Here is a 25,716-nt window from a genome sequence, read left to right on the forward strand (position 1 = left end):
TAAAAATGGTACAACCAGCAGACAGGTAGCATAGCTTAGCATAAATCCTGGAAACTACAAAACTGCCTGCGAGCACCACAGAATCTCCTAAAAAGTTGTCGTCTTTTCACTTAAATTGCTTTTGAACCTGTTCTGTCTTGAAAGCTGGATTATTGTTGAGGGGAGAAAGCCAAGGTGTCAAAAAAATGAAGAAATTGGTCACTATTTCACTATAATGTAGCATAATATATATAATTAAAAATTGAAATTAAAATTCTTACTTTATCCAGATCATTGTTCAGCCGTTTCAACATCACTTCCAGGTGGAGAAGCCGACCGGACATATCGCTGGACACCTCGTCGCTGTTAACACACACGGCACAGATTTATTTATATTTCCTCTATTTGCGCAAAGGGCAGTGCACAGTATGCAATATACTATTCTATACATAGGAACAAACACAAGCAGTATGTAAAAAAAGAAACATTCTAAACAACAAATCCCTTTGCATTGAGAAAAAAAGCCGCACTGGTTGTTTAAGTGGTTAATGAAGGACACGTTTCACTGGTGTATCTGTGAGTGAATTCATTCTAGTTAAAGAATGTTGGAACTGAAGCTCTTTGGTTTCAATCATGTCAACAATGTAGAGTGCAGCTCACTGGCTCAGTAAGACACGACTGAAGGACAGTAACAGCATACAAGTTTCATCCATTCATTTCAAAACAGTGGAGCGCATCACCACCAGATGGCAGCAGTGAGAAGGACTCGCGTTCCTAGAGTTCTCTGCACAACTCGACAAAGAGAGCGAGGTCGGCCTACCCGCCAAAGGTCGGTGTGGTCCGCGGCGTCTGAGGAGTCTGAAACTGCACCGGGCTGACGACTGGTCTCGTGTCTGGACCGCCGGCCGGTGGCTCGGTCAGTGAGAAGAGGGAAACTGCTCGTTGTGCTGCAACAGACACGCAATCGCCCCTTATAACAGCTGCATGAATGAGTCCCTCAATATCAATGACACAGTTGCGCCTCGGCGAGGAAGGGAAGGGTCACGGATCAAGGGTTGGCTTGTGTCTGTCTTGTGTCCCCCTGTGGTGGCGGGGGGACACAAGAGAGACCCACGAAGGAATCAGTGAAAAGCAGAGCAGCCGGTCGAAATACAGACGAACGCAGAGATCGCCTTCTCTCCTGGGACAGAAGAGAGGCGAGACCTGATGGAACCGATAAGCCCCCAGATACCAAATTACAGGTCTCACATCCACCAGGTATGTACGATTGAACAAAAAACACACAAATCTGATATGTACAGGATTATTGTAAGCTGTTGTGTTGTAAACTTTCAAGACAATTGTAATACAATTATTTTTGCATAAATTTCAGCCAGAGCGTCGTTCACATCCATGTTTGTTCAAAAAGTCCTCACTTCATGTTATAGCTTCAACTTTCTTCCTGTAAATGTGAAGAAATTCCCCTCTGGCTTTACTAAGATGTTGTTTGTGCGACGGACAGACAGCCCAAGATCATTGCCAGCGAGGAAGCAGAACAATACAGGAAATGCCTCATACAACAAGTATAATCTCACACTGAGTGGAACCAACCTAATCCTGAGGTGTCTCCATCCTCACCTTCGTAGGCTTTCGCAGCGCTGACCAGGCTGGACCACTCCAGGCCACTGGCTGTGTCGGGAAGAGGCATGAGCCCGGGATCGAGCCTCCTCAGGGGGGGGACTTTGTCTCTAACCTCTGTGAGGGACAGCTCTGAGGCGGACAGAGGCCCTGAGGGACAAGAGGGCAGCAGAGCTGCAGTGAGCAAACAAACAATGAACGATACACCACTACGAGGTGGAAGAAGAGCGCTTTCATCGCTGACTGGCCGGGAAAATGCACTCCGCTAACGCAGCCGTGTAACTTCAGTCCACCGGCATCAACGCGGCAGTTTAAACTCACCCTTCTTGCTCTGGTTTTGGCTGGAGGAGACGGCATGTCTGCGCGTGGGCAGCGTGCAGGTGAACAGGACGTCGGTGGCCGTCGTCGGGTTCTCGGAGTTGGCGAAGCTGGCGTCCCTGCGCCCGCTGCACAGTGACTCATCGGAGAAGGTGCGCTGCAAGGTCCGTCGGGGAGACTACGGGAGATAAGGGAGGTCAGAGAGCTCTGTGCGCGCGCCTGTGAAGGCTCATCAAAGCCAGACCTTTTGGGTCCGAGGGTTCGCTCACCGGATCCCTTTGTGACGTCTCTCCCGGGTTGTCCATGATGATCAGTTTCTTCAGGTCGTCTTCGATGGTGCTTTTGTAAGTGCGTCTCGGGGAGCGCAGGTCCCTCAGTGAGGCTCGCAGGCGAGGTTGCCCAAACACGTTCTTTGAGTTTGCATCCACCTGCCTGGAGACACCAAACGAGAGACATGAGCATCCAAAGCACCGACGGCAGCAGAGCAGAGTTATGCGCTTCCACCATCAGAAATAAGATGGTGGCGGTTTTAGACACACTTCTTAAGCGTGCTTGGTAAACTCATATTTAATGTGATGTTACAGGAACAGAATAATTTGCTGAGTGGTGCGGTTCACAAACTAAATGGGATCATAAACGCGTGAAAACGAGCCAGACCTCCGTCACCAACTCACTTCTTGCTCTTGCTGCTGTCGGAGCTGGAGGTCGTTGTGTTCGAAGGTGACGGGCTGCTGTCGTGGTTCTGCCACGCGCTTTGTCTGCTCTTGCCATAGAAGGCCTTGGGAGCGGAGCTGGACAGAGGGGCGGAGCTCAAATGAGCGGAGGTGGGCGTTGTCGTGGCCGCTCGGACGGGCCGCGCTCTCTCAGCTGGTGTTTTGTAGCCCTGCGGTGTGTAGGCCCTGAGAGGACAAACACACACATACACACACAATTAATGCCATCTGCTGGGAAGGAGCTTCAGCATTTTGTCACAGATGTCAAAGATCTGTTTCTCGGTAAATGCGACAGTGTTTCTGGATGTCACTTTCAAGAGATCCAACTAGTGTGTACAGGTGGAGATTAAAGTCTTTGTCCTTTGAACTTCTAAAAATAGTTCAACATTTTGTGGAAAAATTAATAAAAAACAATTATGTAAATTAGTACGCTTTAGCCGTACAGGTGTGACGCTATTTTGATACATTTGGACTCAGCCAGGTAACCTGTTTCCTCCTGTTTCAATGAACATTCTCCCTAAATGCCAGACTATTCCTAAGGAACATGAAACAATAAACTTGCAATTGAATCACAGTTAAGGGAGATTCTTTAACATACAAAGCTACGAAAAACATGAGCAAGAAATGATCAGAGCACAGATATGTTGGCTTTGCTCACAGGGAGTGAATTGAGTTTGTTGTTCAGCTCTTTATACGAGTTGTCTTGCCACATTCATATATTCATGAATATCAATGCATAATTTATTCTTGTAGAGTACGTCTTACTCTCTTCCCATGCGTCGATCAGGCATTGAAGATAAGAGTATGCAACTCCAGCTCACATCACAGACACCATGCAAGCGTCTGCTGATACAACTCCATTCTCAGCGAAGGGTTAAACAGCAGAACTACCATCATTTATCACCCCAAAACACCAACTGTAATCCTCTGCCTGGAAAACAAATCATATACCTTACAACTATATGTCCATTTGTCCACAAAGCGTAATGAAACAGCGGATGTACTTTCACGTCTATTTTCTGTTGATGGACGAACGCAGGGGAGGAGGTTTAGACAGAGATCGTCTTAATCCAACACAGAGCCGTGTCTGTGCACGTTTGTGTGTTTTATGATGTGGGGGAAGCAAGCGCACGAGCAGAAGAGATCACATGATGATCTCTATGCTTCCCAAGGATTAGGCTTCTTTAATCTCTAACGTAGCCTTTAAAGATTGATTGTCGTGTGTCAATCTGGCCGTGGTACACAATGACTAAGGCATTCACTTGAGATCGCTTTAAAACTTGTTGAAAGTCTGTACTTTGTAAAGTTAGTACAGACATTCACCAAGGCTCATGAATGCAACACCCTCTCCATATAATAAAAAACAGCCCCTTCATTGAGTTAATGAGGAAAATAATGTTAGCGTCATAAAAATGCCACAGAAGAAGCATTTCATTAGTGAGTTGGACACTTGCCTGGGCTTGAAAGCATCCATTTTATCTGCGCTGGAGCCGGGAGGCGGGAATGTCCTGGTGCGGTACCCTTTGTTCTGATTTGCCTTGGCTGCTATGATGGGCGAAGACTCCCGTCTCCTCGCCTCTCCGCTGCTGCCCCTCCCCACAGACAGCTCCTGGACGCCGCTGTACGCTGCAAAGCCGTGCATGGGCTTGTGGGACTGGCTGCTGGACACGTTTCCCTGGCGATTGTTGTTGTAGTGGGTCGAGGCGTCGATTCCGCTGTCGTTGGACCCCCCCTTGTTGAGAAGGTCGGGGTCAGGGTCCACCGGGTCGCCGAGGCAACCGCCGACTCCTCGCTCTCCTACAGGTCCGCCGTCGAACCAGCGCTCGTCGCTGTGGCCGCTGGAGGCGTTGCTGGACAGCGTGTTGCTGCTGGAGTGGCTGGAGTACTGCGTCTCGCCCTGCAGAGGACACAGCGTTTAGACAAACTCACAGGGAACCAGGCAACGAAGATGGATGAACTGAGACGGGGGGCGATGGCGCCCAGTCCGACCTTCGAGTGTCTGTTCGGAGAGTCCTTCCCGGGGACATCCTGTCTGGTTGGTCTCCTCTGCCCCCCTCCACCGCCTGGCCCCCGGGACGACGGCACCGGGACGTGCCAGAGGGGTTCTAGACAGAAAACACACGCAGACACTCACCGGATTAAAGAAAATTACACTGAACCTCTATGGTTGCAAAGAGGATTAAATACTTATAGCACATATAAAAACACTGACCTCAGCCAGCGCACAAAATCACACTGCGTTACCTCTACTGTGCAACACACACACACACACACACACACACACACGCACACAGACTTAAGCAAAACAGACTATGAATGTAGTTTAGCCTTACTAGGAAGTCCGCAAATAATTATTTAATTTTCACATAGTATCAGTTGCGTGTTTCTGAAAAAAGCTCTCCAAAAAACCACTGACGAGATCTGAGAATCAGTCGGTGATAATGATCTGTGAGTTCATCGCTATGGACGAAACCCTTTCACGTACAATGTGATCGATTGCAAATACAAAATCAGTCATACAGTGATTGTAGGAGGATTCACGACATGTTGTTCATCGGTTGCTTGTAGCTTTTGAAGGTGGCGTACCTGTTTTGCAGCGCTCCATGGTGCTCTCCTGGCTGGTGAAGCCCGAGGAAGACTCGCCACTGGAATTTATGTCTACACTGAAATGGGGCTCAAAGGGCAGCAGGGGGCGCTGTCCTGCTCCATATCTACACCGATGGATCATAGGAGGAAGGGCGACGTTTGATCAATAAACACATTCATGTCACTGTTGGTTAAATAAGAAAAAACTGAAATGTTTGTCAAAATGACTCAAAGGCTAAAAAAAAACAACAACTAAAATTTAGCATGAAAATTCGAAGTTCTGTTTTGCGCCCTGATGGCAGTTGAATAAAACACATTCATCCGGTTTGGTGAGATGTTATCAACCTCCACACAGTGGGAAAGCGCCGCCCACACACCAGATCCTTCCTCAAGGAGACAGTGTGTTCATACACGTCTAACTGCAGACCTGACGCATTAGTCAGCCTCATCTTATAAACAGACATAATCCACCACGAGCAAACAAAACTATGCTTATGAGTTACATCAGACACGGAGCGCTGGAGGAGCGCTGGGAAAAACAAACAGAGCGCACACACCTGTCGGGGGAGGGTTTGTAGCGTATGAAGGGGCCTGGTGTGATTCCAGGTGGCCCCATTGTGGAGAGGCCTACCAAGCCTGAGGAGGGCGAGGAGAAGCTGGCTGAGGGGTTTCTGTAGGGCAGCACTACTGTGGGAGACATACTGTAGTGGTTCTCCGGGTAGCTCACTGGCCTGGAGGACACACGAGGACGGAGACGGTAAACCATCAGGACCACGAGTAACCATTCATCTACATGGAGTGAGAAAGCAAATGAGATAAAGGAAGTCTCACCTCTTTGAGTTGAGGTGCTGGGGCTCCCTGTAGGGAACGGGAATCATGGTCTTGTGTGAGCGGGCCAGTGAAGGAGGCGGGGGACCCATAGGGCCCCAGCGCTGTTGGTTAGGAACACTGTGGAGCCCCGGAGGAATGACGGGACTGTCCCATCGGCACGCAGCGCGAGGGGAGGGTCGATAGCCGGCCGCCAGAGGCTCAGGTTCTGGCTTCTGCTCCATGGTCTTCATCTCATAGTCCTCTGTGCAGCCCCTACACACAGAGAGAGAGATGAAGGGAGATCACGCACAACAAGTCAATCAAGTGCTTGACACTTGAAGGCCCCCCCCCACCCCCCTCCCCTCCCAAAGACCCGTTATGTCGGCTCAGGGCGGCCCCCGGAGATGAAGAAGAAGAAGCACTGCGTCCTCTCTGAAGATCTGGACTGCATTCTTGCAGTGTAGAAGCTTTGAAGCTGTGGCTTCTGCACAGAGTTTAGTGTGTGAAAATGCTTCTACATATTTGTATTTGCAAAATCAGGCCACGAGCACAACTGAAATGCATTCATGTAGCCTCTAGCGAGCCCAAGGTGCAGCACATATCCTTTAAACGTCACAATTCCTTAATTCACAGCCAATCACAGGCCGGCATTGACATAGACCAACTCAACTATTAGGGACTATTTCTTCACCGGAACATAGTTCTGGTTAAAACTGTACACAGTAGACAGTTTAAATTATTCGAAATAACGCAGACATTATTTAAGATTTAGGATAAGTGCTGTAAAAAAAAGCGAATATTGTTTCTCAATGCTGTGGTTAGAATGAATGAACCTGTATTGTATTGTGGTGGAGGAAGAACTCTCAGTACATAACACATTAAAATAAAGACAACCTAATCTGCATGGATACATACCAGCAGATATAAGTGCAACAATACGTATTATTTCAATTCATGTGAACTGATTCTTTGGTGTTTAACCTGAATTAATTGAGGAGCCTGGTGACATTAAACTCTGCCACAACACAGAACAACACTGTCAAAGGAAAGATGTATGGATGTAAACACAAACACACACACATCACCATGTCTGTGGAAAACACAATCACCAATTAATCAACATCAACATACATCCATACAGTTACGCAGCAGCAGTACAGACCTTAGAGAGAGCGCAGCCTAAGTACGGTGACATGAACTGTTTCTTTCATCACGGCGGCAGATGTGACACAGCTGTAGCTCCCAACAACACACGTGGTCAAAAGGACTGCTACATCACATCTTCTCTCGCCCGTATCCCTCCACCGCACAAGAGCACGGCAACCGTTCAGAGCAGAAAGGAAGAGCACTTCCAACTCTGGTTTCTCTTTCTCTCCTCCACCCACCCACCCACCTCCTTCACTCTAGGTGGTGTTGAGACACGTCTTCCTCACGAGCGCTTCTCTGCATCTCCAACTGAATAAACCCTGCCTCGCCTCTCCCTCCATCCCCCCGCTCTTCCGTCCTTTTCATTCGCGCAGGGCATGCATTTTTAATTAATCACTTCCACTCGTTTATTTATCTTATGCAGCCCTTTTTTTTCCTCCTTTCTCCCTGCAGAATCCAAGCCTTAATCTGATGCAATCTGCTTGCTTGGCACACAACGGCATACCAGTCAGAGAGCAAGAGAGAGCGAGAGAGAGAGAGAGAGAGAGAGAGAGAGAGAGAGAGAGAGAGAGAGAGAGAGAGAGAGAGAGAGAGTGAGAGTGAGAGTGGGGGATGAGTGAAATACAAGACTCTTAATTATCAGCTTCTACTTGAGAGAGAAGAGAGAGAGTGTGTGTGTGTGTGTGTGTGTGTGTGTGTGTGTGTGTGTGTGTGTGTGCGTCAAAGGGATTTAACTCGGTGTAATTAAACTGCCTCCAACATAAAGATATCTAACCACAGTGCGATGACACAACCAGCAACAATTACCGTATTTAAAAGCCCCGGTTCTCAGTGAGAGACGCGGAGCCACTGTGGTTATTCTTCACCTTTGTAACCGCTGTGTAGCACCACATCAGTGTCTCGAAAGGCCTCGTTATTCTGTCTTTGTCAAGGCCGTGCGTGTAGATGAAAGGTTCGAGAAGGATGACGGGAGGGAAAAAAAATAAACCGTGGGAGGAGGGGAAACATGGCGATAGTAAGCTGAGCAAGATGAGACTACACACACGTGGGGAGGGAAACAAAGAAATCAAAAACCTGTCTTTTTTCTCTCTGCGCTTCATTCTAGCGGTTCTCTTCAACTACACGTCGTCCTTTTGTCTCTTGCTTCCTCTTTTCACGCACTCCCACACAAAATCCTCCCAGAACATTGGAGTCTGGCCATTACCTCACCGGTTTGTGCGTTTGTGCGAACAGCCTCCTGCACTCACCCTGGCTCTTGTCCTTCCACGACTGCCTGCCAACACTCGGCAGTGCCGTGTCCTACCTCCTCAACATCTGTATTCAACAGAGCTGTTTGAAAATAAGCCACCGTCATTACTTTAGCTCCAAAGGCATTTCAACACACCTGCGAGGCCCCCCCTCTTCGTACGGAGGAATGATGATGACTTTGACAGTGACCGAGGTCCTCAGCAGGTCAATCATCTGCTCGTGGGTGAGCGTCACCGCGGCCACCTTGCAGATCTCCACCAGCCGACTGCCCTGCCTCAGTCCGGCCTGCCAGGCGAAGCCGTATTCCTCCACCTGCACAACAAAAACCCACCAGAGACGTCTTCAAACGAGCCAGTTATGCACAGCCAAGAGTCTTGGCAGATGAGTGTCCCAGATCCGGAGTGGCAGATGGTCGTCTGACGGTACCTCGGCCACTGTGCCGTCCAGGCGAACATGGAAGCCCAGTTGACCCAGTCCGTTCCTCCTCAGAGTCATATCCACCGTCTCACATCCTACGGTCAGGGACTAGACAAGAAGAAATAGATCACGGGGTTAAAGTGTGATCGTATTCGTATGTGTCGGGGTATCTTCTAAAACAAAGGAAAAAACATAAAACATTAAATTAAAAGAAGTAGGAGCATTGAATACTCTATCAGTAATTTAAACAATATTTACACAAAGCTCTATGTGAAGTAATCTGAAACGATGCATATAATTGGCATTATAGAAAGACTATTCTGGTTGTTGAGAGAACCCAACGCTTAGTGGAGTCCAGGAAATCTCCTTTCCTGACATTTGATTTGTTGAAATTGTAAAGGAATTATCTCAGTATTATCTTTCTCTCATCCACTAGCTGAAAGATTGAGATATGATTAATAGAACTACAAATTTTTGAGTTCATATTTTCATATCAATGCAGACTAGGTTGTTAGCGTCAGCTCTGATACATTGTGCAGGTTCTGCAGGACGCAGATGTAACAGAACTGAGCAAAACTCCAAAATTGAAACGATACCCGATAAAAGCAGTGAAGAAAAAACCTGCAAGCTAGTAAAAAGCATTTCCACAGTAATTAGTGCTGGTAAAGAGAGACAGGAAATGGGCGGAAGAGAGAGAGAGATGCAAATTACATTTTTGAAAATCAGCTGGCACACAAATTAATTCAAAACATTTGTTAGGCCTTGAGGATACTCACATTAATACGTTGATCTAACTTTACCCGTTTACAGCCTATTAACACAACACAGGCCCAAATATGCGCCAAACAAAAAATGAATTTCCTGGTCCGCTAGTCACCGTCCCTCTACCGGCTGTTAACCTCTCACCTTTAACCTCTGCACCATCTCCCTGATGTCCTGTGCGCAGCCTTCTGGTACGCGCACGGCGATGTGGTCTCCTCGGCCGTAGAAGATCTTCAGGGTGAGCCGCTCCGGCGTCCAGCCGATCACGTCCGCACAGAAGCAGTTGAACACCACCTCTTTGGTGGAGCAGTCCGTGAGGAGGACGTACTCAGCCGACAGACCCAGGGCGCAGGGGAGCTCCGTGCCGCCTCCGCTGAAGTCCTGGGCCTGGACCCTCCAGGCGATGGCGCCCGCGGCGCCCAGCTCGGCTCCCTCCCTCGCCTTGGAGCGCTCGCGCTTCTTGGACGCGAGGGAGATGAGGTTGTTCAGCTTGCCGGCGGTGTCGAGCGGTGTGCTGCTGACGTAGTTCTCGGCCAGGTCGCGCAGGTACTCCTGGCGCGTTCGCGTCGCCATGGTGTGGAACTTCTCGGACTTGTGCGCCGCGGTTTCCGCATTGATGACTTTGGCGAGGAGGAAGTTCCGAAAGGTTTCGGGGTCACGGAAAGCGACGCCGCTGGGAATGGGCGGGCCGAAAGGAGGCACGTCTTTCATTCTGGTCACAGCGACGCTGAAACAAAAGGCGGAACGGATTTAAGGTGTGAGAAAAAACACCTTTTATATTACAGTTGTGTGTGTGTGTGTGTTTGTGTGAACATTTACCTGTACCAGGTGCCTTCAGAGCAAGGGTTGTGCACACGGACAATAACAAAGACGTGCTGGAAGTGCGAGCGGATATTCTGCGGGGTGAAGGGCATCGCTCCCGGCTCTTGAAAGATTATAGTGACAATGTCGTTCCCTATGTGCCTCTTTCTCAGGAGCTGAGGGAGAAGACACGAGAGACAGAAGTAACAAATGAATTGGATGCGCTAACACAACGGCCGTTGACACGAGTGACTCAGTCGACGACAGCAGAGAGTCTGACGAGAGAGTAAGATGCTCACTGCGTGACACCAAACACGGTTCCTTGTGTGATTTATTTTTCGGATCGTTTGTGGGCTATTTGTGTGTGTCTGTGTGTGTGTGTGTGTGTGTGTGTTGGATTGTCCATCTATCTGTGTTGGTGTAGAAGACATGGCACACTGTGGTTTGCTGCTTGCCAATCCTCTCTTCATCTGCAGAGATAAGTGTGAAAGTACCAATTATGTAATCCTATCCGGCCAACTGATTCTACCCAGATACCCCAAACACCCTCCATCACGGAGCCTCCTTCACTTGTGCTGCCTGATGCTGCGGGTTTTCAAAAGTTCACTGTTATGGGTGGAGTTGATCATTTGGGACCAGGTATCTACATCTTGACTATTTTCTATTTTAGCATCCATTCTGAACCAAACTAAATACTGCCGACATTTGAAATCCAACAGATATTTGCTTTACATTCGGTCTCTGGTACCACAAGGTGTGCAGTCCTCTCTGTTACTCTTTCTGTCTGAATGAGAGAGCCGTCACAGAACCTATATTTCTACTTCACTCCTCTCGCCGCCTCCATCCACTACAGGTTCTATTTAATCAGCCAGACACTGCCACCTAGAGGTTCATCTGAGCAGGTACAGCCCCTTGCTGCTGCACTCTCAGCCTCTGGATGGAGTTATAGACCTATTGATGAAATGACACTTTCCGATTTATGAAGATAAATGAACTGTTCCAACTGTGCAGACTTTTAACCTGCAAACTGCACATTTTGTGTTTACTCAACAACTTAACAGGATGTTAAGCAAGTATTTAAAGATGATCAAGCTTGTTTATAATAAACGATAGATTGCTGCTGTGTGCATGGTTATCAGAGTACATTACTCCAATTCACAATGTTATTGATTCCTTTTAAAATTATTGTTGCAGATCAAATGGCCTTTCCATCACTGAATTATAATAAACTAATACTGAGCACCCACACGTCCTCTCAACGCAAACTATTAATAATACCCACACGCAAAATGTTATCTTACACACTATTCAATGACACACGCTGCAAGCCCACAGCGCCCAGGAGGACGTGTAGGAAGGCAGCTTTATTTAAAGGAGTGAAAAGAAAAAGGGAGAAAAGAAAAAACTTCTCACTAGTGAACCCCACCCAGCTCGTATGCAGTAAAGTGAATGTGAATGAGAGGCAGACAGAAAGAGGAGAAAAAAGACATGACACGTGAGGCTGAAAAAAAAAGAGGGAAGAACTCCAAATGAAAAAGGGTGACACAAGCCACGAGTTGCCACTTTAATAAATTCTCGCTGTGTTTTACGATGCAAAGAGGCTTTCTCGAACAACCTCGGGGAGACTTTGAGTAACATCACAGGCCTGAGAGTGCCGCTCATGAGCTCTGACCTGCTGTGGGTTGTTGGGCATGTACGGCAGCATGGTGGACACGTGGAACATGACCTCGTAGCCCTGGTAGGTGGTGTACAGGGAGTGGGTGCCTGTAGAGTCCGCTGGAGAAAGAGATTTGGATTTCAAATGACACATTGGTAACTTACAAATGACAATGTTACTGCATTAAAGTCCAAAAACAGATGTTCAAACATATGTTTTTCCAGGTTAGGCTTAGGACACCTGGCCCGGCTTTTACTGTTTAGACATAGATTACCTAACATTATTGGCAACATGTAGGTTTTAAGAGTAATTGATTTGGTATAGTTGTGCAAATGTTCCATGTGGCTTTATTCCATCGGGACTTATTTGAGGAAAATTCTCACAGCTGAAGTTTGTTCTTATGATATCATGTGTTTTGTGTCCCTTCAAATAAGTGAAGGACGTCAGTCACGTCTGAAAGGGCCTCTTCAAAGGACTCACTCTTTGTGTCGAGCTGCGCGGCGTATTTGGTGAATCCTTTGAGAAGGACCTGCTCCCCCAGCAGCTTCAGGAAGGCAGAGAAGGCGGGTGACGCCTCCTCGTTGTTGTACATCTCCTCCTCTGTGCTTTGGCCCGCACGGCACAGCAGAACACCCACCTTGTGCTTCTGACTCAACTGCACAACAGCAGAGAGACAACATTAACGCCGCGTGCGCAAACAGGCGGAACACTGCGGTCTGTACTTGGGTGTCACGCCCCCGATGGATATATGGATGCACTTAAGCGCCGAGCACCACTTTAATGCTTTAAACACCTGCACATACAGAACAAAAGGACTGCAGGGAAAAAAACACCTCAGCCTTGCACTTCGGCCTCCATTAAATAAAAAGATAACATGGGTAAACATTAAAGCCTTCATGGTTACACACTCCACCACACCACACCCTGCTCTGCTTTCACTGACCTCAGCCCGATGTACCTTGCACCAACATGAAATCTCTTTTTCACATACAGTACTTTTAATCACACTATCTGAGCAGCATTCTAAGCATCTGTGTTCCTCATCAGCTCATGTTGTTATGCTCAACTGTCAGATTCAAACAAGACCATAAATGAAATGCAGGAATAGGCGCGTAGCTCACCCCCTGTTCGTCCAGTTTAAGGAGCTGCTCGGTGGCTTTGGGCGTGTTGAGCGCCAGCCTCAAACAGGAGACGCTGAGCTCGGGGACCACCTGCTCCAGGACCTCCTTCAGCGGCAGACCTCGCACAGTGCCGTGGCGCCCCGTCGACATCACCGCATCCTCCAAGATGGAGCCTCGCAGCGTCACAAGCTGGACGCGGGGCAGGGAACAATGATTTAAAAGATATAAAATCACAACAAAAATGTTAGGAAATTACTCCATTTGTATAACATCGTTGACCTCGACCCCTTAACAACACTTTGGGATGGGAAAAAAAAAGTACTTTGTCATATGGTCCCCATTCATTGATCACTTAATGCAGAACAGGAGTCAAAATATTATTAATCACCTTCACTATTCATTACTGGATTGCCGACTTGCCTTTTTTTCTTTGACTTTTCTCCTTACCTCTCTTTAAGTCTAAATTTGTGCTTGTTCACAGTCTAGTTTAGTGTTAGGTCTGAATTATTTCCTCTTTTCTTGGTGTGGGTTAAAACGGTTCTTGTGTTGTGTATAATTATATAGTATAACATGCTGCGTATTTGGCTCCTTATTATTTTATATCTGGACTCACTTATAAATAGCTCTGGATTTTACAGGTGGGGCTGACAGAGACAAACAGTAACACAAGAATGACACAAGAAATCATACTACGTAATATTATTGATATTAAGCCCAGAGGTCAGGCTCAGCTACAGGACCGCGCCTCTGGAAATGGAGTGGAGGATAATTAGCAGCCTGGGCAACTGAAGAGGGTCCATGAGGGATGGTCTCCCTTCTCAAAATGCCCTGACGCTACTCTCTCTGTGCCCAACACACACACACACACACACGCAGACACACACACACACGCAGACACAGACACAGAGTCAAAGTGCTCTGTGAGGGGGATTTCTGGTCGGCAGTACTGAATATTAATATTCTTCTCAGTATTGTGCGGCAACAGAGTGCTGCTTCCCGGTGAGAGCAAATTGACCTGCTTCAAAACAGTGAGGCTAGAATACCCTCGGATACAGTTGGGAGGATCAGGCTGTTCTCATCGCACACACACACACAAACACAATTACCGGCACACACACACACACACACACACACAAATGCGGCTTCATTAAAAATGCATGGCAGTCTACGGAGCAGGCTGCGGCCAGAGAGATGGTCGAAACCTCGGAGACTCGCGCGTGTGTGTGTCGGCGATACATTAAACCCGATTGACACCCGGCAGAAGTTATGGAGCCTTTGGCTTTCAACTCGCCAGCTTGGAGTGGGCGTGACACGCCGGCCGGCGACGTCAGAGGGCTGCGTGCAGCAGCGTGTGTGATGGAGGGGAAAAAAAAAGGGGGGAAGTCCATCCACCTTGCTGCGTCAGCACTGCCGCACAGAATTAAATGACGGTCTTAAGGGAGGTGGATATTTGAGAGCAGCTGCGGCTTCAGAGCAATCAATCCTCCCCCTTTTCTCTCCGTGTGGGAACGGTAGCCTCGGGTGTGCTGCCTGTGTCTGTTAGCTGAGCTCTATGTACTTTGATGGCAGAGAGGTTCTATTGTAATGCCAGAGCGAAGGTGATAAGGCCAGGCAGCCATGTAATCCAGCTAAAATCAACAGAGTGCCAGAGGAACGCTATGAACACAGGCACACTTGGCTGTTTTACTTATGAACTTTTAAAACAGAAGACTAACGATATGTATATATCATATATCAATTCAATATTTTTGGAATGAAATATGGCAGAAGGCAAAAGAAATTCTGATCGCATTTGCCCGTAAGAACTCTTCATCATTGCAAAACCCCCCGAAAAGTTGGAACGTGAGCAGAAAACATTAGTTTGTAGTCTTTGAACAAATCCGAGTGAGAATCCAAACTAGTTCGCAGAGATCACCAGCGCATCGCTTAACGCATCACAAGTATTTCAGCCATTAAAGTGGTCGGGTGGGCTTCCTGTGAGAGCGAACACTTTGGCCTCAGCAGCCGGTGTTTGGTTTGGCTTTGCTGCCACTGGGCAGGTGGAATTTTCCACTGGCAAAGTGGATGGAGGACAGAGGGGGTGAGGAGGGAGGGGAAAGGTCAAACCCAGAGGGTGAGGAGAGCCATAGCTAGGACACGTGGCGGCGCAGACACACGGCGGTTCGTCCATACCTCACTGGCCCTGACGATGAGGCGGTACTGGTACTGGTCTTTCAGGTCTTTGGTGTCTTCCAGCTTCTCCCTGCGGATGCTCACGGCCACGGCTCCCATCTTATCGTCCGTCCCAAAGTAGTTTGAGTGCTCTATTGAAGGTCAACAAGAGATGGAGAACATTAGAGTAAATGTCGTTAGTTAAACAGTTAGTAAAACAAGGCACTTTCCAGGGATTCAACTCCAGGTTTCTGTATTACGTGATACTAACAAAAAGGTATCATGGTTTGATAAAACAAAGAGTACGTATAATAAGCAGGACTGGCAGCAAAGGGGCAATTACTCAACTAACACAATGACGTGCTATCTGGGAATCAATACTCGAGTATTTACAAACTCAGCCAACACAAGGCAATAAAACACCTTTGAATTCTGTGTTTGACAACAACACTGTTCACACAATATATATGTGCAATAAACAAACAAAAACAGAGTGTTATATGTTGCCAATAAACATGCTGGGGCTTGTTACCGTGTTTGCACACAACGTAATCACCCATTGAGAGGCTGCGACAAAGCTTTCAAAGCACTTCACGAGCATCCAGCACGTCTTCGTCTAAAGCGGCTCAGCTAAGCCGAGCTAATGCCAACGCCACGGGCAGCGCGCGAGTCCGAAGACTCGCCCAGGAATCCACCTCGACAAGTACTCCTTGTTCATCCCCCATGTGACTGGAGTGAACCAAGACGACGTACGCGTCCAGAGGCTCGGGCCCGCTCGGGCTTCCATGGCGCAAAACGTCAGCTTTTTGATGAGGCTTTCTCGCACAACACGACGAAATCAATGAGGCATTCTGGGGGAGAACTGCGCTGGAAAAGGAGTCAGCGGAACATATTTTTGGAATGATAACCTTTATCTGTGTGGCTGCAGGCCTATGTCTCTCTCTCACACACACACACACACACACACACACACACACACACACACACACACACACACACGAGTGGTCCTAACAGCCTCTGCCAGTAATTAGGGTGCAGCCAGATGACGCTTGCCGAGAGGAAGTTTCATCCCCAGAGTCTGAAGAGGTGATATTAACAAACACGTGTGTGTACACACACACACACACACACACACACACACACACACACACATCCCTCTGCTCTCTGAAGTTAGGCGTTACTCCTGACACTTGGACTACATGTAAAACAAAGCGGCAGCGGCTGACCCTGCTAAGTGGTACTTGTGATTGTGTAAAGAGGCAGCTGGTGTATTATCAGCAGTCCTGTGGCAGGTACATGAGTACAAAGTCAGGGAATGTTGTCAGCTCGGCTCTGCTCAGAACCAGCTGGTTATTAACAGAGGCAGCAAGAGATTAGGGAGGGCGACACTGGAGAAAGGAGATCTTCCCTGATCAGAAACCATCAGAACTCATATCAGAGCTTTTAAAATGTTTTAGCACTCTTTTATTATAGTAAACTAAATGCGTTTGGATTTTGGACTATTGGTTGAAGAAAACACAAGTAATGTTTAGAATATATTCAAATTAACATATTATAAATATTTAATAACTGTTTACCAACATTTTAAAGCAAAACTCTGAATTTTATTCTCATTTTGTACAGAACCCAAACTAATTATTTCAAGGTTTTGTGTGGGTGATCGCTTGCTCGGTTCTTTAAAAAAAGAAAAAGCCACAGAATTGATCATTTGCATTGAGAGACAGTTAGCAGGCTCTGTATGTGTTATATGCAGGAATTGCTGAGGAGAGGCATTATTTCATGGACAGGAAATCATGGGCTTAGTATTCATATAATGCAACGCCATTAGCAACCTATACCTGCTATAACTTAATAACTTAATTCAGTTTTTTCAGTTTACTGTAAAAAAAAATCAATGTTGTAATACTCTAACCATAACCATGTGTAGTCATCATCTCTCGTCTGAAGGATGGTAGAAGTGTTTCCTTACCTTTCCCGTGGAAGTAGTCCCGGTAGTACCTGGCCCCCAGGTCCACATGCTCGATGCCGTACAGCTTCAGCCTGTCCAGCCTCGTCACCTGCTGCTCCACAGGAACCTCGAGCACCGAGACACTGGCGTTGCTCCTCCTCAGCCAGCCCCTCGTTCCGTCTCCTCCTCCGTCTCGCTCCGCCGACGAGCTGAGGAAGCTGATGTTGCGCTCCCCGTGGCCTCCGGTCTCGTTGAGGAAGTGCGGGCAGCAGAGGAGCAGCGGGCTCGAGTTGTGGGCTCCGGGAGGCCCGTCAGCCGGCTCCATGCCCGGGGAGGGGGTCATGGAGCCGGGGTCCAGGCTCAGGGTCAGATCCTCTATGCTGGAGTAAACGGGGTCGTTAGCGCTGGGAGCGGAGGATCTGGAGACGGACAGGGACACCGACGCAGCCGATGCCCCAGTGGCGGTGTTCCTCCTCTGTGCGGCGTAGCCCCGCTGAGCCGCCGCCTCGTGGAGGTCAAACAGGATACTCTGAGCATCGAAGTGGACAAAGCTCTTGGGGCACACCCACAGCTTATAGTCTGCTGGAACCCGGCCTCCCCCCTCCTCACTGTTCTCTCCTTTCCCTCCGTCCAGCTCGCCGCGACTAGAGCTCCTCAGTTTCCTGAACAGAGAGGAGGTGCCCAGCGACGACTCCGTCCCCCCACTCTTCTTCCTGACTCTCTCGGCTCCGTCCTTCCTTCCCGTCCCTCGGTCGTCCCCGACCGACGGACCGGGCGATGGGGCGGAGGGGAGGGGCGCGCCTGGCGGCGAGTCCGGAGCGCTCAGCAGCTCCCCGAGGCGTACAGGTGCCGAGCTGCGCTGGTCAGGCCTCTCCTGGTGGAACTGGCTGAGCATGTCGAAGAAACTCTGCTCGGGAATGCCCTGGATGTCAATGGAGGAGGTGCTGCCGTACTCTCTGAACAGGCTCCCCATGCCGCAGCCTCCACGAACCTCCACCTAGGAGCAGATAGGGGAGACATTTCTGTTTGGTTTACGGTGAAATGCGAGAGGATGCAAAGCGACATTGAATTTAATGTCAATATTTTGATCCAACCAAGCATCCTTTTCTCTTTCCAGTTTGGTTAGTCTAGGCGGGAGGGAACCATTAACAGGGAATTCACACATATATATTTAAGCACGGTTAGTTGGAAACCATGGTAACACAAGTACAAAACAGAGGCGCCGCTCCCAATAGAACTGTAAAAGATGGCGCTTTTTGTCATAACACATGACATAAGGCTGAGTTGCATTCTTGAGTAACAGTTCTCATAATCCTGTTATTCCGCGACGATACACAAACATTAAATCCAGGGAAATGCACGACCACTGAAAGTGGTGCTTTGCAGCTTGGACATTACTTCCATCCTCTTTGTTTGTGTGTCAACAGAAAACTCTACAGCACTAAAAAAAAAGGCCTTGTAGGTGCGAGAGGAGACCAACGACCCACCTCGTTTTCGTCCTGTTCGCTCAGCGTCACCTCGCTGTTGGAGCGCTGTCTGAGCGGAGGGAACACTCGCAGGCTGAAAGGGCAACTTCTGTCCACGCTGAACCCTCCTCCTCTGAACTCCACATCCTTGGACCGTCGTCGTGGCAACCTGGCAACTCCTCCCCTCACCAAACCGACGTCAGGCGGCAAAACCGAAGAGGAGATCGAAGTGGAGCCGTCGTCTCCGTGGTAAATGGCGCCCATCTGCCCATTTTCAATCAGCGACTCCCTGGACTGCGCGCGGCGTGGGGGCCATTCGGCGATCCGCGCCCTAACGCCCATTTTGGGCACGGAGATGCGTGGCTGGATGTAAAGGTCAGTGGGGCCAAGAGCCAGGTGGCCATTAGGGGTGTGACGAAACGGAGTGTGCTGGGGCAACCCTCCTCCAACCAGGAGGTCTGAAGAGGTGCAAGTGACCCCTCTGTCTCTGTAGCTGTTCATGGCTCCCCAGGAGAGCTCAGGGCCGGTGGGCAGGAGGCTGGCATCCCATGTCTGGAGGGGTGCTGGGAAAGAGGAAGAGCAGGGGCCCCACACGTACTCTGCTAACGATGCTACGGCCTCCAGCTCCCAAACACATTGCCTTTAACTTGCAGGGTGGAAAAGATCTCACTGGTCCATTGAGGGCCGGTGAGGGTCGTGGGGGAGGCGTCTTCTTCTGTGACAACTTCACAGTCTCATGCAGATCTGAGAACAGAAGAAACACAAACAAAATTTAAAATCAATGCAGCCAGCTTTAGAAAATCAGCATCTTCGAAATCACAGTGTGACCCAAATTTTCTCCACAGGCACAAAGAACAACCGAGTGCTAAGTTTAGAAAAGAGCGAGTCACTCGAATCTAAAACAATGTGAGACAGATAGAGAGAGGGAGAGAGAGAGAGAGAGGGAGAGAGAGAGAGAGGAGAGGTGAGGGAATATGACAGAGGATTTCCGTTGAGGCTAATCTGCAGCAGGCTGACAGGGGATATTATTATCACACACTCGCCACACTCGAGCACACGTGCGTTCGCACACAAACACTCACACACACACACACACACACCCGGAGGACATGGAGGCAGTGGCAGCTCCGCTGCAGATTAAAACAACTGAAACACTTCAGCTAATATTATCAGACTGGGAAGACAGATTGAGTACACAGGCAATTTCAACAAATCATCACTGCTGCATATGAAAAACTTTACTACTGACATAGCAGCTATGTGGCTGCTCAAAAAACAAACGACTGCAACGTGGAGATGAAGAGACGAACGCGGACTCCACGAGAGGCAGAAAAAGGGCGAAGGCTCAGAGTGAATCAACAGCCGGAGGGGTGAGTTGGGGTAAATCCAGAAATAAAGTGACCGGACAGAGTGAAGAAAGAGCAGGGAGGAGGGCGGCACATTGCTCAGTGAGCCACAGCGGCGCGCTTTAATATGACAGTCACAGCGCATCACGTCTGAGGAACCTACCAAAGACTCTTGTTTACTCTGTAGTTTCTTACATTAACGTCTGCACGGCTGGGTAGGAGCATTTCAGTTTTATATTTATGCTTTCTTAATGCTAGCTTTAAAGTTGAATAGCGGACTGAGTCATTGTTCTTCTTTCACCGTCGTCTTCAGTCCAGACTTCAGATTGTTCTTGTTTGTTCAGAGTGAACGGCGAGGAATTAATAAGAGTAAATATATATATATATATATATATATATATATATATATATATTTACTCTTATTAATTATATTAAATTATATTATATTAATTATATTAAAAAAACAAACCGATTATGACTCAATATGAACTAAGCGTTAACAAAAAAAGAGTATTGTACAACAAACACACAGCACCTGTCCTGTTAACATTTATATTTCACAAGACCTTTCAATACCACATTGAATGACAATTAATATTAGTTTCAAAACCAGAAGGGGAAATATGTTTTAGAATGAATTAGTAGCACATCACATATTTTAGTGCTTGAAAGCACTATTTGATGATATTATTCATTAAGTGAATAGTAAAGCAAGTGGCAGAAAAGTAATAAATGGATGGATTAACCACTTCGATGGAGGAAGGGCGACGCTGTTGGTCGTATGATGCCGAGCGAATTGTGCAAAGAATCCACTGTCAAAAAAATTCTCCTTGGTTTGTACACAAGCTTGCTTTTTAAAAGCATGCAGCCAAAAACATTTTATAGCGAACATACTGCTGATGAAAAGCAGACAAAAATATTTCACCTTAAGAAACCAAATTCAAAGCTTTAATATGTTTTAGAGCTTAGCCTTAATGTCCGACATGTAAATGTATTTAATCCATCTCCATTCGCGCTGTAGTCAAAATGATACTCTCCCTTTCTCCCAAATTTACTTTTCCATTCTTCAGCCTCGGCCCAATCTCATTCTCATTTCGCCTTCCATTCCTAGATTTAAGCTTCTTTATCTACATAAGTCTCTCTTCAAACCACCAAAGTCCTTCAAATATCCACACAAAATTGTCTCAGGCCCTGAACGTGCTTCATCCGTATATTAACCTCTTAAATGGTGCAATTGTTCTGCTCATGTGTCCGTCATTTGAATTTTTATCTTATATAAATGTATACACCAGCAATTAAGACCTTGCTTTCTTGCATGTTTGTCTGCAAACAAAGCATTCGATTCGACCACAAATCTCACAACACACGGCTTATTGAAGCAGTTTTGTAAGTCGTAAAGGTTTTGTTGTGAGAACAAATGTGTGCTCATCTCTTCCCAGACTGTGAATTCTACAAATACCAACTTCTGGCCGGACTATCTCGCTATAAGGTCCAATCTACATAACGCCAAGCTTTTCACTGAGTCCAGGGAGACCTCAGTGGTTTTGTGCATTTTATGAGCGTTCTCCGAATTCATTTTAGGCTTCGAGACTGCATTACTCATTTGCTCACACACACAAACACAAACACAAACCTTGATTCCCTGATGTACGGATGCAGCCATGCAAAAGTATCACATCCTTGTTTTTGGAGAATCCCGTTGTGATTACGCTCTCTGACAGAGACGTCCTGTGATCCACTACAACGCCCAACCTCAGATTATTATCCGTCCACAGCTGCAGGAAGCTGCAGAATGGCTTCATTATGTGTGTGAGGTGCCTGATGAGAAGAGGTTACTTCTGTCAGCACACTAGCCATTAGAGAGAAACATTTCCTACCGACTCCCCATAAAGCAGGTCTATTGATATGATAATCAGAACACGTATTCTTACAGATACTCCAGGAGAGGAAGAGGAAGTAAGATAAATAATGACAATAACAAGTTAATTTTTTAATATTTCAAAAAGTCACACCTCTGGTATGATGCAAAGACCCCAGGGGGTACGGGGCTACATCGACCCTGCACAGAATTGGGAAAGAAGCCAATGAACCAGCAGCATATTGGCTCTAGATGTAATCCACAGAACGATAAAGTATGATTGTCATATAAAAGGATTATATATAATCCAGAGAAAAACACATGTAAAATAATCAATCTCCATCATATACAGTAAGAATTGAGGCGACAGATGCAGGTTTGGCTTCACGGGATAAAGTGCGGCCACTTAATGCCTTTTAATTGCTCACACATAGTAATTATTCCACTTTGAGGTGTACCTCCCCTGTTTTGACTCTCCTCGTCCCTCCCATTCCTTCTCTTTACACCACCCGCTCCGCCTGCCTCCGCACGATGCAGGCTGGTAATTACACTGGTTAGACGGTAGTAATGACAGAGTTAGCGGAGCCGTACACCTTCCAGAGGAATGAGTGTACTCTGTGCGGAGGAGGTGCCCACTGATGATGCTGCTTGCTGGAATGTCCTACCGGTAAGATCAGAGCAGCGGGTTGCAAATGTAAAAGCGTCAGAGGTTCGGAGCGATCGGCCTGCCGCGGTTTTCTGTCCCAGCCGTTGCCAAAACAGAAAGCGGCCTAATTGCGCGCGGGGTTAACGGAGGGAATGTGTGGGGGCAAGCAAAAGAGACCGAAGGCTTCTGAAAATCTACTATTAATTCAATGTTGAGAGAAAGCAAACAAACTGTCGCCATTGCGTCAAGGCGGCTCAAAAGGAGGTTTTTATAAATCCTTTGGGGGAAAAACTCCCTAGACATCAAACATCAGCAGCCATTACTGTAATTGTTTAAATTAAGCAAACGATGCCAGAGAGCTACATTATGGGTTTGAAGAGCAGATGGCCGTACATATGACTAGCAGATGGCAGATGGGAGCTCGAGGAGAGCAGGACTCTGTGATACAACAGCGCTGGCAGGGACGGAGTCGCCTGCGTCCATGCCGCGCTTCTGAAGGAGCGGACGGGCCGGGAGGGGCCATCAGAGTTGAATGACCCGCCCATCGTTATAGGGAAAAAATGGACTGCTGAAGCTAGAGGTATCAGAGTAAACAACGGAAAGAGTCTCAAACCACGCGAGGCGGTTGGAACGGTGTGTGCTACTGTTGTCAACACGGACACTGCAGTTAAATCCGCCACTGAAAGACGCAGAGCTGCAGAAGACTTGCTTTTAGCTCGGAAAACTAAACAGCCCCAATCCGTCTTTACGGAGTGTGTAGTCGCAACACAAAGGGATCTTCTCCCGGCCAGGTGAAGTAGCCCCGGATCATGAGTGAAGTTCAGCGGGCCGGATGTTTCATCGCGCTATGGAGCGGACAGCGATAATAAAAAGGCTGATGACGAGCGCTTGCAGGGTGACTGCCGGTGTCCACCTGCATTCTCCTGATGCGATTGTTGAGGCGAACTGCGCTCCCTCCTACACAACATATTTGACAAACAAATGTTATGTGGGCGTTGGCACACAAACCAGATGGAGCTCCGGGGCTCTGACCCGACGTCCCACTGACTGCCAGCTGCAAGAGGAGAGTTTGCTTTCTCTGAGGCAAGAAAACATCTTTAATTTTTTCTAAAATACAAACAGCACGGGCACAAAAAGCTCATGCGCCACATTCTTTGCCGTGCAATTTTTCTTAGGCGATCCTGGAATTCTCAAACTCCAGAGTCAGATAGAAACCAAAGCCCCGCGTCATCAACAAACCACTACAGGAAACGCTGATAAACAACAGTGGCATATCAGAATATTGTGTTGGAAGGAAGAACCCTGGTCTATATTGGGCCTGTAAGTGTGTTTGTTTTATACGGAGGCGACATCTTTCCCTCTCAGACTGAGCTCAACTAAGCTTCACCTTCTTTCCCTGTCGACCAGCTTTCCTCCCCACTCACTTTTCCTTCCCCGGTATTGTCCACAAGTCTCCGTTGACCCCGCTGTCGTCATCATCTCCACTCATCTCCACTCATCTCCACTCATCTCCATTGTTTGGCTCAATCCTGCTGATGTCACTGTCACTTCCATCTGCCTGTCAGGCTGAAGTCCCTAAGACGCCGAGAGCGCTCAAGTGCAGGAGGCGGAATACACACACACACACACACACGCAACAAGTCTGACAATTTGCTTCAAGTTGGAGGATCACAAATTGCAACCCACGTCACCATATTTCACTGGTTCGGTCGGAGGGGATCCAACAGATGGAGGTGGAGAAACAGAGGAGATGTGTATTTTAATATTTGAATGAGTCATTTCAATCTCTCTGGATGTTGATTCATTTACTGAATTAATTGATTTCATTTCAACAGACACTTTTTTTCCCCTTTACAGGAGGTCAGAGGTCAGCGTGGTGGGAGCTCGTGGGCCGCTAAAGGACACTTAAGGCTTAAAGACACGAGCCTCTGAGGTCTGACTGAAGGACTTCTGGCCTAAAGCAATTCACTGTTTGACAAGCAACTGTATTGAATAATGAGACGTTATGTTTCTGTGTACTTTCATGCTAAAAGTAAATATGGGATTATATGTATTCTGTTTTGGTTAGAAACACAAAAAATATGTAACGAAGCCCCCACGGGCCCAAGGATATTGCAATAGGTTCATTCATCACAACCTTATTGCAAAGTCACTCAAACTCAAATTCATTCAAAAACATTCTCAAGTTAAGAACAAGAAATTGAAGAAAAAGTCAACAATGTCACTTATTACCCTAAACAAGTCTTTGTGAAATATTTGACTATGTAGTTTGCAGCAATTTTCTAAATAGTGAATCCTTTGCTTGTAGAAAATAACAAGCACACCTAAGATATTTTCAGAAAAACCACAGAAATGACTTAAGAGAAAGACATAGTTGAGTATACCAGCTCCTGATGGCAACACACAGTTTTATACCTGATTGAGGGGGACTAGTAACGCACATATTGAGCATCATGTTAATTTGGGTTTGTGGCAACTACTGCAGCTCACTGAAGGAAAAGCATGTAACAAGTGACCCGATTCTCATTGTCAGTACAAAATGCAGATGAGGAAGTGCTTTCTCTACTAAAAGCAGACACTCACTCCTCCACTCAAAAAAGACTATCCAGGTCATCAAGTCAATTAGCCTTTTATCAAGTCTCCCTTCATATCATAAGCAGACATTCTGCAAGCAGAGCGAGTTACATTCAAAGTTAAATCACAGTAAATACACATCTAGTATCAAGACAGTGACCAAATAACACAAATCAGAACCAGAGGCAAACAGCATAAACCACTATTCTAGGAAAAATACATTAAACATTAAAAAGTAAAAATACTAATGAGAAAACCTCACAGCAAATGTTAGAGACTACCACACACACACACCAAATATACTAATGTTACCTTGCTCCGCCTCCTGTGCCGTATGCAGGTGGAGTTGGTGCGGTATGAAGTCACGGTGCAGCAAAGGCTCAGTATTTGTCTCTGTAGGAAAAATGACGAGGAAATTGAGAACTTAGTACAGTTATAAAAATGACGTGAGCTTTTTGCTTTACGCATGTGAAGAGTTTGCATGATATCGTCCATCAATGTAAATATAATGTACTGTCATGCTTGTTTGTCACAATCTCTGTGTAGTAGTAA

The 25,716-nt window shown here is 47.2% G+C and overlaps 1 protein-coding gene across 5 annotated transcripts in view; it reads right to left on the reverse strand.

Annotated features, from left to right (window-relative positions):
• Nucleotides 1-25,716, reverse strand: part of sipa1l3 (signal-induced proliferation-associated 1 like 3) — a 54,511-nt gene that overhangs the window by 2,871 nt on the left and 25,924 nt on the right. For 2 of the 5 annotated variants that reach the window (XM_040161427.2, XM_078098298.1), the window contains exons 2-23: nucleotides 25,477-25,557; nucleotides 18,762-19,484; nucleotides 17,296-18,271; nucleotides 15,348-15,478; nucleotides 13,176-13,364; nucleotides 12,535-12,709; nucleotides 12,070-12,173; nucleotides 10,416-10,573; nucleotides 9,741-10,323; nucleotides 8,844-8,942; nucleotides 8,554-8,729; nucleotides 6,045-6,296; nucleotides 5,771-5,944; nucleotides 5,214-5,338; nucleotides 4,617-4,732; nucleotides 4,082-4,524; nucleotides 2,589-2,813; nucleotides 2,184-2,346; nucleotides 1,918-2,092; nucleotides 1,570-1,746; nucleotides 800-926; nucleotides 261-342 (exon numbers count right to left, since the gene is read on the reverse strand). In XM_040161427.2, the coding sequence (XP_040017361.2) occupies nucleotides 261-342; nucleotides 800-926; nucleotides 1,570-1,746; nucleotides 1,918-2,092; nucleotides 2,184-2,346; nucleotides 2,589-2,813; nucleotides 4,082-4,524; nucleotides 4,617-4,732; nucleotides 5,214-5,338; nucleotides 5,771-5,944; nucleotides 6,045-6,296; nucleotides 8,554-8,729; nucleotides 8,844-8,942; nucleotides 9,741-10,323; nucleotides 10,416-10,573; nucleotides 12,070-12,173; nucleotides 12,535-12,709; nucleotides 13,176-13,364; nucleotides 15,348-15,478; nucleotides 17,296-18,271; nucleotides 18,762-19,241 (5,130 nt within the window). In that variant the 5' untranslated portion in view covers nucleotides 19,242-19,484; nucleotides 25,477-25,557. The remainder of the gene's footprint in view (nucleotides 1-260; nucleotides 343-799; nucleotides 927-1,569; nucleotides 1,747-1,917; nucleotides 2,093-2,183; nucleotides 2,347-2,588; nucleotides 2,814-4,081; nucleotides 4,525-4,616; nucleotides 4,733-5,213; nucleotides 5,339-5,770; nucleotides 5,945-6,044; nucleotides 6,297-8,553; nucleotides 8,730-8,843; nucleotides 8,943-9,740; nucleotides 10,324-10,415; nucleotides 10,574-12,069; nucleotides 12,174-12,534; nucleotides 12,710-13,175; nucleotides 13,365-15,347; nucleotides 15,479-17,295; nucleotides 18,272-18,761; nucleotides 19,485-25,476; nucleotides 25,558-25,716) is intronic. The other 3 variants (XM_040161573.2, XM_078098299.1, XM_040161504.2) reach the window with 3 other exon arrangements.

This window comes from Gasterosteus aculeatus, chromosome 1 (genome assembly GCF_964276395.1).
Source record: "Gasterosteus aculeatus chromosome 1, fGasAcu3.hap1.1, whole genome shotgun sequence".
Taxonomy (NCBI): Eukaryota; Metazoa; Chordata; class Actinopteri; order Perciformes; family Gasterosteidae; genus Gasterosteus; species Gasterosteus aculeatus.